Genomic DNA, 12,005 nt, shown 5'->3' with positions numbered 1-12,005 from the left:
AAATAAGTATTAAGTAAAAATGCAGGCTTCAAAACTGTGTGCACAGTAGGATCACATTTGGTAACTATATATGCACATTTGCAGAGAAAACAAATGTCTAGGGAAATGCATGAAGATGCTAACAGCGGGGTTCCCACAGGTGGAAGAACTCAGTACGTGGTTTTTATTTATATTTTTCGGTGTTCCATGTTTTACACACAAATACAAATTATTTTTATATTTGGGGAAAACAGTAAGTCATGAAACCAAAAATTTAATAAAGACTCTTTCAGAAGACACACGGAGGACTAACAGGAACTGAACCCTTGTTTCCTAAACTCCTAATCTATATCATTTTTGTAAGCCCCACACACCACCATATAAAGAGATAGGTGTTGCTAACTCTTTATCTTAGTTTTGCTTTGAAAAGAAGGAAATCTCTCAGTTAAGAAGAGAGAGAGAGGTGGGTAGGAGCAGTTAGGGAGGATAGCAAGGGCCTCTTAAGCTATAGGATACAACTTGGCATTGACTAATCATGACCACTTGTTATCACAACATTGCGTAGAAACATCGTCGGCCCAAAGCAAAATGAGAGAGAGCCATCTATCCTCTTTCGGAAGAAGTTAAAAAGAAAAGAAAGGAAAAAACACCAAACTTCTGGGGTTAAAAAGAAAGAAAGAAAAGGAATACAAATGCAAATAGGACATCAAACAAATCCAAGCAGACGAGTAACAGAATTCCCATGCCTCTGCAGGCAGACTCTTGCCAATAAACTGCCCATTTTGAATCCTACACCTAACGAAAGATTATTAAGAAGAGCCTATTCTGCAAGCACTCAGAAAACATCAGGGAATGCCAGGGCATGGGTACTGCCCTCTGTCTGAGGGACCAGGCCCCCGCAGCTGTATTCCCAGGAGAGAGAGTCTTGCAGGAGCTGTGCCTTGGCCTCAGGGGCAAGATTAATAAAATTAGGATTATTTATGATGCAGTAGTGATTTAATAATATTTTTCAAGAACCTGAAGGATTTATGTAGAGGAACTGCTGTTTTAGTAACTAAACCCTTTTGGATGGACTCCAAGATAAACCAGACTTGTCTGGCTTCCGCCCCAAGTCCCTCCACCTCTCCCAGTTTCTCTTGGCAAATAATCTCTTCTACTTCGCTGGAGGGTGATGGTCAAGGGGATGACTTTCCTGGCTGCTTTATCAACCCTCACCTCCACCTCAAAATATCTCTTAGCTCCTCTTTTTTGTTCCTTCAAATCTCAGAGGAAGAATCAAGAGGGGAGGGGGTGCCTTCTGCATGCCAGGAGCTGGCAGACACATTACCTCATTTAATTCCCACAAACACTTTGTGAGGTAGTCATAATTATCCCTATTTCGCTTGTTAGTGGATAGAGGAAATTTATCCTCTTAGCAGCTGGTAGGAGAATTCCTCTTGGGGACAGAAGCAGCTTTGTGAGGAAATGCCCTTGACTAGCCTCTTTTGGCTAAAGGGGGTGTATAGGGAAATGGGTGGAGAATGGTGGTGGGCAGGGGCACTGTGGGCCCTTCACTCAGAAAGAAGGGAGGTAGATGAGAGGAAGGGGCTTAGAAAAATACTGTGGGGCACAGAATGACCCTATTCCCAAAAGTATAGCTCTTCAAATCTCCAATAAATTTCCTCAATTCATGAAGTGCTTGCTGAAAGAATTTTCTGAATGTGCTGGGTGGCATAGCGTGAAACAGGAGCCCCATGCGTTTCACCTGAGATGGTGACAGGTGGCTCCATAAGGAAATGTTTCCTAAATCAAAGAGTAGGAAGGGCCCACTTGACATCTGAGTTACATAAAGGTTGGGGGAGGGGGTGGGGATGGTGGAACTGAGGCTCAGAGAAGTTAATCAACTTTCCTAGTATCACACAGCAGTAATGCATATATTAGCAGAGACAAAAGTGAACTCAGCTGTTTATCTCTGATGTCTTTTTTTTTTTTACACTATTCTACAGGCTGCAATGACATGGTTTCTCTTCACCAAAGCCACCTCTTCCACTGATAAAGTCCATCACATGTAGGAAGAGTGTTGTTGTTGTCGTTCAGTTGCTCACTTGTGTTTGACTCTTTTCTGACCTCATGGATGGTAGCCCACCAAGCTCCTCTGTCCTTGGGATTTCCCAGGGAAGAATACTGGAGTAGGTAGTCATCCCCTCCTCTAGGAGATCTTCCTGACCCAGGGACTGAACCCACGTTTCTTGCATTGGCAAGCAGATGCTTTACCACTGAGCCACCAAGGAAGCTCACAGTAAGAGTTGTTGTTGCTGTTCAGTTGCTCAGTCATGTCCAACTCTTTGTGACCCCATGGACTGCAGCAGGCCAGGCTTCCCTGTCCTTCACCATCTCCTGGAGCTTGCTCAAACTCATGTCCGTTGAGTCAGTGATGCCAACCAACCATCTCATCCTCTGTTGTCCCCTTCTCCTCCTGCCTTCAATCTTTCCCAGGATCAGGATGTTTTCTAATGAATTAGCTCTTTGTATCAGGTGGCCAAAGTACTGGAGTTTCAGCTTCAGCATCAGTCCTTCCCATGAATATTCAGGATTGATTTCCTTTAAGATTGACTGGATGGATCTCCTTGTAGTTCAAGGGACTCTCAAGAGTCTTCTCCAACACCACAGCTCAAAAGCATCCATTATTTGGTGCTCAGCCTTCTTTATGGTCCAACTCTCACATCCATACATGACTACTGGAAAAAAACATAGCTTTGACTATACGGACCTTTGTTGGCAAAGTAATGTCTCTGCTTTTTAATATGCTGTCTAGGTTGGTCATAGCTTTTCTTCCAAGGAGCAAGCGTCTTTTAATATCATGGCAAGAAGTAGTGAGTATTTATTGAGTGTCTACTACATACCAGGCATTGTTGCAGGCATTAGCTCATTTGGTCTTCACCACATCACTGTGCATTTGAGAGTATAATTATTCACATTTTAAAACATGGGAACGGCTGCTTAGAGAAGGTAAGACACTGGCTCAAACTCCTACTATGCTATGTGGTGAAACCAGCCTTCGAACCAGACTGTTGTATTCTCTCATCTCCCATCCCTTCCCACCTCCTTCAGGAACGATTTCTCTAATGAACCCATCTAATTAACCCATTCTCTCCCTGTCACACCCTGGGCTGTACCCTGGGCTGGGATCCGGTAGAGTTTGTAGAGGCCGTGCAACACTGAACACAGAAGAGGCTTTGATGAGCTCAAGGTAAAATCACTGTCCACAGCTCAGGCTAATTTCTCTAAAGGGCCAGTCAGTAAACATCCTTGGCTTTACAGTCTCTGATGCCACCTACTCTGCTGCTGTGACGTGAAAAGTAACCATAGATGTAAATAAAACACAGCACAGCTGTGTTCCAGTAAGAATTTATTTATGGACACTGAAAATTGGGTTTCATATACTTTTTATGTATCACAAAATATTCTTCTTTTGATTTTTTCCCCCCAACCATTTAAAAAGGCAAAACCCATTCTTCTTCTCACAGAAGAATGGGAGGCAGGCTGGATTTGGCTCATAGGTGACAATTTGGTGACCCCTAGTTTTACTAATCCCGCTCCTTTTTGGCTCTGTACCAGCTGGGTCTGTGTTGAGGCTGAACAGCCTGCAGGCTGGGCTTTGATCCCTCCTGCCTCAGAATCACATGGGTTCAGTTCCCGAACCCTGTTCATTGCTCTCATGAGGAGCTCTTCTCCAATCCTACAGCTTCTCCTGCCAAAGCAGAAGAGAAGTTGTCTGCTATCCCTGAAGGAGGAGGCCATAAAATAAGATGAAACTGCCATCACATAGATGACCCTGGTGAAGCTAAGCCCTGGGGACAGATTAAAGGAGGGTCACCCTAAGGCTACAAGGTTTGAGAATAACATGCTTCAAAAAGATGGAACATTGTAGAAGAAAAATCTCTAGGAAGAGTGAAGACATTCCTAAGAATCTGAGACCAAGGAAAGAATCCTGGAGCCAGAAATAGAAGTACATGAGGCAAAAGCCAGAGGGCAAGAGACAGTGGAACTAGGGAAGGACAGGAATGTAACTCAGCCCAGGGCCAGGGGGCAGCTTATAGTCAGACCCCTAGAGAAGACCAACACGCGCTAAGAAAAGACTGAGAATTCATTAACAATCTGGTATGTTTCAGGCACTATTGCTGGGTTCTTTATATTTATTATCCTATTTAACCCTTCCAACACTCTAGTAAAAAAGACATTTTAAAAAAATCTCCTTGCGTTTATTGATATTATTTTACTTTTTGGCTGTGCTAGGTCTTCATCACTGCACACAGGCTTTCTCTAGTTGTGTGCTTCTCATTGCAGTGGCTTCTCTTGTTGCAGAGCACAGCCTCTAGCTGTGAAGGCTTCAGTAGCTGTGGCACACAGGCTAAGTTGCCCTGTGGCATGTAGAATCTTCCACACCAGGGATTGAACCTGTGTTCCCCTGCATTGGCAGGCAGATTCTTAACCACTGGACCACCAGAGAAGTCTGCATTTATTATTATTGATTGATTGTGCATCGTTCATGTAACAGACATTGGGCCAGAAGCTAAAGATATGTCACTAAGCAAAAACAGGTCTTGTACCTGCTGTCATGGAGACTCTAGTCAAGTACAGGACTTGGTAAATTTTTTCTATGAAGGGCCACAGTAATTAGGCATTTTGAGCCATAAAGGCTGCTGCAACTCAACTCTGTGGCCGCAGATAATATGTAAATAAGTGGGCATGATTGTGCTTCAATAAAACTTAAAAATGTATATATTTATTTATTTCTTTGGCTGTACCAGGTCTTAGTTGAGGCATGCAGGATCTTCGATCTTCATTGCTGCATGAGGGATATTTTTAGTTTTGGCATGCAAATTAATTGTGGCATGCAGGATCTAGGTCCCCCTACCAGGGGTTGAACCTAGGCCCCTGCCCTGGAAGTGCAGAGTCTTAACCACTGGACCACCAGGGTCCCTCGATAAAACTTAATTTACAAAAACAGACCACAGGCCAAAGCTGGAGATAGTTTGCTGACCCCTGGTTTAGGAAAAGAGAAATATTAAGCAAAGAATGACACAAATAACAATATTAAGTGTTATCATATAAGTTCCTCATAGTGGGAAAAAAAAAAAAAAACCTATAAACAGGAGGGATTTTTACTTATTCAGAGAGATCAAGGATTTCCTAGAGGGAGTGGACCTTACATCTAGATCTAGGAATTACTGAAGAGGCAGACAAGACTATTCCAGACAGAAGACAGAGTATGTGCAAAGGCCCTGTGGTAGAAGGGAGCATGAAAAACAAATTGAAGCAGATTTATGCAGTTGGAGCAGAAAGAGTAAGATCAGTGGACACAAGATGAAGCTGAAAAAGGCAGGTAGGGGCCGGACTACTAAGACCTATGGATCTCATCAGGGAATTAGACTCTATTTAAACACAGAAACTATGGCACAAGAAGTTAAGTAACGTGCAGTACACTGTATAGCTAGTGAAAGACAAGCTAGAGGAGTCTGTTTATCTCTAGACCCAAATTCTGTATTCTATTCACTTTGGTTTTATGTTTGCCTAGTGTCTTTACAAATTTCCCTTTATGAAACTCCAAATGCTCGCAACTAAACTAAAAGGAAAGGAAATTTTGTTCACACATAGACTAGAAAGTTAGCAAGTCCTCGACATCAGCTGCAAACCAGAGAAAGCCTCATAGAGAAGTCCTAACTGCAGAGAAAGAAGTACAAAGATTGGGGATATCTGTGTTCTGTACTCTCTTCTCATTTCCGAGGTTCATGGAGACTTATTAAATTGTTCTTTATATTCCATGTCAAATAATGGTCTTTAGAATATCGCCAGACTCCTTACCAACTCTGACGTTCCTTCTTCATCTAGCCCCTGCCTACCTCTGTGGTTGTCATCACCACCTCATCGGCCTCTCTCCCCTCTGAGAAAATCGGACAACTTGAAAATTTCCATGAAAACTCCTTCTTTAATTCCTTCCGCTGGAAAGCCCTCCCTTTGTCTGGATACCTGCCCTTTTTTAAGAGTCAATCCAGCAATTACTCCTCAGGCCTCCCTTTCTGCAGGAAGCCTTCCTAGCCTCTTCCCCACCTAGCCAGAACACTGTGCTCCTGTTTGCTCCCGCAGGTCCCTGTGTTAATGGCTAACATCCTGAACTACTGCTCATGGTCAGCCTTCCCCACTGGACTCTGCCTGACAGCAAAGAACTTATCTGATAGGCATTTAACATTTTCCATGTAGAGGTTAACTTGCTGTTACTCCACTTGTTTCTGCTTCTTAATTATCCTCATATTTCTCCTTTCGAGTTCCTAGAGTCAGCAGTTCTCAAAGTGGGATTCCTGGTCTGACAGCATCAGCATCACCTGGGAACCTGCTAGACATGCAAATTCTCCAGCTTTCCTCCTCCTCACGAATCAGAAACTCTGGAAGGCCAGCAATCTGGGCTTTTCAGAAGCCTGCAGGCAGGTCTGCTGTGCACTAACATTGGAGAATCACTGCCTTGGAGGAAGTTACTGTTCATTAAGCTGCTGCTGGTTCCCTGAGCATGGCACCCAGTTGTTTTCAATCTGGAAAAGAAAAAGCGGAACTGAGGAAATGACAATTTAAGCTTTTATTAGGCTGGTGTTTTAGAGAAGGAACGTTCTGACAGAGCATTTCAAATATGCGACTGGTTGAACGAAGGCTCTCCTTCATATGCCTTTAAAACAAGGCTGATTCTCCTCCAGTCTGGCTCAGTCCAGCTTGGGTGTAATTTTGCTGAAGGGCTGGGGTTTGGATGAGATAACCTCACCACCTACCTTCTAGTGCTCAGGTTCTCTGCTTCTAGGATATTCTATACACTATGAACGATAGACAAGTTAGGAAGCAGAGCATTATTGCTAGGGGACTTTAGGCTTTCAATCCACAAGGAAGTATCTGCTTATTTTTTCCCCCCTCATAAGGTGAGTCTGCCACTCTACACTCGTAAAAAGAGATGACCGGGACCTTTTGAGAAAGGTAATTGTTTGGTGTTAGGTCATAAAAATGAATCCTTGCTTTGTTTTCAAAGGAACACGCTCTTCATGCAACCTGTACAAACTGAATGACAAGCAGGTGAGGTCTAAGATTGGAAAGATAAAACTTCGTTTGTTGATTTTTGGCCTAGAGCTGAAACAATGGGACAAAGGAGCGGCTTGTTGGTATAAGCCCCATAAAACATAATAATATTAGTCATGTAAACAGAAGAAAACAGGAGAGGCTTAATGAGATAAATTACACCAGTCACCACAGTAGGGATTAAAATATTCTGATAAAGCAAACACTAAAAGGTCCAAAAGAAAGGATAAAGGGAAGAGTGATAACTTCAGATTGGCAAAACAATGGATCCTTCTATCTCTCACAAGAGGAGCTTTCAGAGGCTGCCTCGGCTGACTGGGAGTGCCCATTAAGATCCCACTTTTCATCCAAAAAAGAAAAAAAAAATCTCCCTCTACTCAAACCAATGGCAGACAAAGCCAACATGTTCTTTTCTTCTTTTCTATTCTTTTTTTTACCCCTTCACAATTGTGAAGCAATCCATTTTGTTCTGGAAGTCTGTGAACAGAATAAAGGAGCTCACAGGTTTGCAACTCTCTATTAGCATTCTCGAGATTTGCTGGTCTGACTTCCAAAGTGTTCCCCAGCCTAGGGGAAAACAGACAACTTATGGATGCTTAAGACTGCCCATGTACACAAATGCAAGTTTTTCAACTGGTTTCATAAGGACATTTGAACAACTGAAGTACAGTGCATGGATTTGTGCTGTTTAATAGGACTTGGTGTAGACAGTATATATCTATCTATACCTATTGGTTTGGCATAGATAGTATATATTTGTATAGTTATCTTTTTAAAGTGTATATCTCTATCTATGAAGAAACAGAACTTTTTCAAAAGTTAGAACAAGTAAACTCTCACTGGCTCACACTTCTGTAAATTTCTTGGCAATGGTAATGAACGAACACAAGGTTGCCAAAAGTCAGTGAACATTTTAAAAACAACAACAGCAACAACCAGGCTACCAGACTCAGTTTTAGGTCAAGAGCTGACAATACAACTGCTAGAGGAGGACTCCATCTGTGCTTTTCAGGAACATCCTTCCTGAGTGTCAAAAAACTGAACCTCGGTGTTTTCAAAATAAACTTTGGTGGGTATAGTTTTTAAAAGTAATATGTACTCATTGAAAAAGCCCCCGATGCTGGGAAAGACTGAAAGAAAAAGGAGAACGGGGCAGCAGAGGATGAGATGGTTAGATAGCATCATCAACTCAACAGGCATAAATTTGAGCAAACTCTGGGAGATAGTGAAGGACACAGGAGTCTGGTGTGCTGCAGTCCATGGGGTCGCAGAGGGTCAGACACGACTGAGCAACTGCACAACAACAACATGTACGCATTTGTTATGGAAGATATTGAAAATGCAGAGATATTAAAGAAAAAAAATAAAGCAGCTTTGATTATAAGACCTACATAAAGTCACATTTTGGTTTGTTTCCTAACAGGCTTTGTTCTGTGCATATATTAAGATGTACACACACACATATACACAAATATTATCTAACTCAATATCATACTATGATATACTACATTTACGATTACACATTTATTATATATGTGTATATATATATACATTTATTATATATGTATATATTATATATGTATATATATTTATTGTATATATTTATTACTATATATTTACTACTACAGAACCTACTTTTTTCATGTAACAACTATAAACATTTTCTTGCCAACAAAAACTTGAAAGCAAAGGTTGTAAATTGGTGGCCAATGAAAACTAAGATCATGGCATCTGGTCCCATCACTTCATGGGAAATAGATGGGGAAACAGTGGAAACAGTGTCAGACTTTATTTTTTGGGGCTCCAAAATCACTGCAGATGGTGACTGCAGCTGTGAAATTAAAAGACGCTTACTCCTTGGAAGAAAAGTTATGACCAACCTAGATAGCATATTGAAAAGCAGAGACATTACTTTGCCAACAAAGGTTCGTCTAGTCAAGGCTATGGTTTTTGGATGTAAGAGTTGGACTGTGAAGAAAGCTGAGTGCTGAAGAATTGCTGCTTTTGAACTGTAGTGTTGGAGAAGACTCTTGAGAGTCCCTTGGACTGCAAGGAGATCCAAGCAGTCCATCCTAAAGGAGATCAGTGCTGGGTGTTCATTGGAAGGACTGATGCTAAAGTTGAAACTCCAATACTTTGGCCACCTCATGTGAAGAGTTGACTCATTGGAAAAGACTCTGATGCTGGGAGGGATTGGGGGCAGGAGGAGAAGGGGACGACAGAGGATGAGATGGCTGGATGGCATCACTGACTTGATGGACGTGAGTTTGAGTGAACTCCGGAAGTTGGTGATGGACAGGGAGGCCTGGTGTGCTGCGATTCATGGGGTCGCAAAGAGTTGGACATGACTGAGCGACTGAACTGAACTGAAGTGAAATACATCTGATGGGCTCACAGGGTGTTCAGACGTGTGGAACTCGGCTGATCCTGTGTGATAGGACTGTGCTTCTACTTTACTGCAGTTCTCACTGTGCCCTGTGGTTCTCCAACTTAGACTGTCAGTTGCTGTTTACAATTTCTCTTATACTCTTTGAAAAATTAGGAACATGAAATAGTTCTCTTCTCCATGTCTCCATTTTATAGCCAGACTACTTTACTCCTATTACTGTCTGGCATCCAAATGCGGAATCCTTTTACTAAAGGATGCTTTGCAAAGGCTTTTGAAAACACTGCATTATATGACTTCCATAATATATTGATCCAAAATTCTGTTATTGGACATTCAGTTTGTTGATATTACAAAAAATACTAAAAGGGACATCATTTTACATAATTTTGAAAAGATGAGTTCCTAGAAGCAGAATTGTTTTTGAAGGGTAAGAATATTTTCAAACTTTTGATCTATACTTCCAAGAGACTTTCAGAAAAATTGCCCAAATACATTATACTAACAGTGGAAGACTTTTCTTATTTCCCTCTCTATACCAAATCATTACTTTTTTTTTTTGGCCAATTTGAGGAGTTAAAAATGGCATTTCAAGCAGTATATTAAGTGAAACAAATCAGACAGAGAAAGACAAATGCTACATGATCTCACTTATATAGGAAAACTAAAAAGAAAAAGGCATTTTATTTTTGCTTAATATGTATTTCATATTCATTTTTTCATATGTATTGATAATTGTATTTCCTTTGGGAATTGTCTGTTCATGTGTTTGCTCATTTCTCTACTAAGATAGTCATAGTTTCCTGAACGGATTACATAAAGTTTATATATTAATGACATTACTTGATCATCTGTGCCACAGGATTACCTCATTTCTTTTTTTTTAAGATTTTTTTAATGTGGATTATTTTTTAACAGTCATCATTGAATTTGTTACAATACCTCTTCTGTTTTATGTTTTAGTGTTTTGGCCACATGGCATATGGGATCTTAGCTCCCAGTTCAGGGGTCGAACCCTCACTCCCTGAATTGGAAGGCGAAGTCTTAACCACTGGACCATGAAGGAAGTCCCTCTACATTTCTTATATTAATGTTTTCTTATGATCTCTTTTGCCTGCTGAAGCATATAACATTCAAATGTGGCAATACTTTGTTTTTCCCTTTGCTTTTATGCTTACAAAGTGCTCTATCTTGTGATCAGGTAAAATTTCACCTCTATTTTCTTCTGTTCTTTTATGGCTTCTTTTTTTACATTTATGCTTGTAGTAACTCTCTTGCCCTCTCAGCAACATGACACAGGGATCTGCAGTAAAACATTCTGTTTTTTGGTTCTGTGCATTTCATTATCCAGAGATACCTATTACTTCTCTATATTCTCAGACTTATAATGGCTTCTAGCATTTTTGCAATCTTTTAAACAAATATTTCTTACACTGATATGTGCACAAAGGGTAATTTAGAGAATACCTTAACATGCAGTTGTCCTGCTCCCTGAGGTAGGTCCCAGAAATATGCATGTTCACCAAGCATCTGAAAGATTTTTTCTGCAAAGTGGTGTAGGAACTATTCGGCCTTATTATCCATTTGCACATGTCTATATTTATACATGTATGTCTACACAGATCTATCTCCACAACCATGTCTGTGTAGCCTCCATTGAACATCTTCAGCTGTGTATCTCCCAGGTGCCCCAAACTCAAGCCAAAGGAGAATTCATTACCTCTTCATTCAAAACTCTTCATCCTTTGAGCACCATTTTACTTACTGACAGTGAAAGTGAGAGGTTTCCCTGCCCCAAATCTGAATGAGAGATTTTTCCCAGAAGCTCTGGTACCTATCTGTGGATAATAGTATTTAGAAACTAAGACCTGGGCACTAGGTATACTTATAATTATCTTGTCTTCCTTTTAACTCTTTCCTTGACCACCATCCCAGCAGTGGGATTATTGGATTAGAGAAGATGAAATATTTTATGGCTCTTGATTCAATATTGACAAAGGTATAACCAGTCCATTTGTGGGCTCTGTTGGGATACATACCATTGCCTGTCTTCCCCCAGACAGTGTCAGTTGCTAATATTAAAGCCTTAGCATTACCTAACAGTGTCCTCCTGATATTAGAACTTCAGGAAGAGGTTCTGAGGTATAGCTCCTGTCACTGCCCTCTCTATTCCTCCAGGGATCTTTGCCATAAGGGAGAACAGACACACACTGAACAACAGTCAAATGGGGAAAAGGAACCAGCTGGGCAAGTGCCATGTCCAGCTCCCATACCTACCCCCTTCCAAATCAGTGTGTCTCTGATTCATTTGGAGAGAAAGATGGGGCCAAGACCAGGACTCCTAAACAAATCTCCCTACTTTGCTTTGTTTCCTTAGTCTAAACATCCTCAGAAGGCACCGGGAAGGCCAGCCTGGCCCTTCACAATAGCAGGAAGCAAAAAAGAAAAAGGTTAAACAAAGTTTCTTGACTGCAATGAACAGTAACAGAACCCTTCAATAAATGTGTCCTAGATTATCATGTTGGGGGGAATGGAAAACACTGAG

The 12,005-nt window shown here is 41.2% G+C and overlaps 1 protein-coding gene across 1 annotated transcript in view; it reads right to left on the bottom strand.

Moving 5' to 3' along the window:
- Positions 1-10,977, bottom strand: part of LOC113897443 (spermatogenesis-associated protein 31D4-like) — a 186,254-nt gene extending 175,277 nt beyond the window's left edge. Inside the window, exon 1 of the mRNA XM_027550207.1 lies at positions 10,928-10,977. Coding sequence (XP_027406008.1) covers positions 10,928-10,977 — 50 coding nt within the window. The remainder of the gene's footprint in view (positions 1-10,927) is intronic.
- Positions 10,978-12,005: the final 1,028 nt, after the last annotated feature.

Source organism: Bos indicus x Bos taurus, chromosome 8 (assembly GCF_003369695.1).
Source record: "Bos indicus x Bos taurus breed Angus x Brahman F1 hybrid chromosome 8, Bos_hybrid_MaternalHap_v2.0, whole genome shotgun sequence".
Lineage (NCBI taxonomy): Eukaryota > Metazoa > Chordata > Mammalia > Artiodactyla > Bovidae > Bos > Bos indicus x Bos taurus.
The sequence above is the reverse complement of the archived record's forward strand: the minus strand, read 5'-3'. Positions and strand labels throughout refer to the sequence as shown.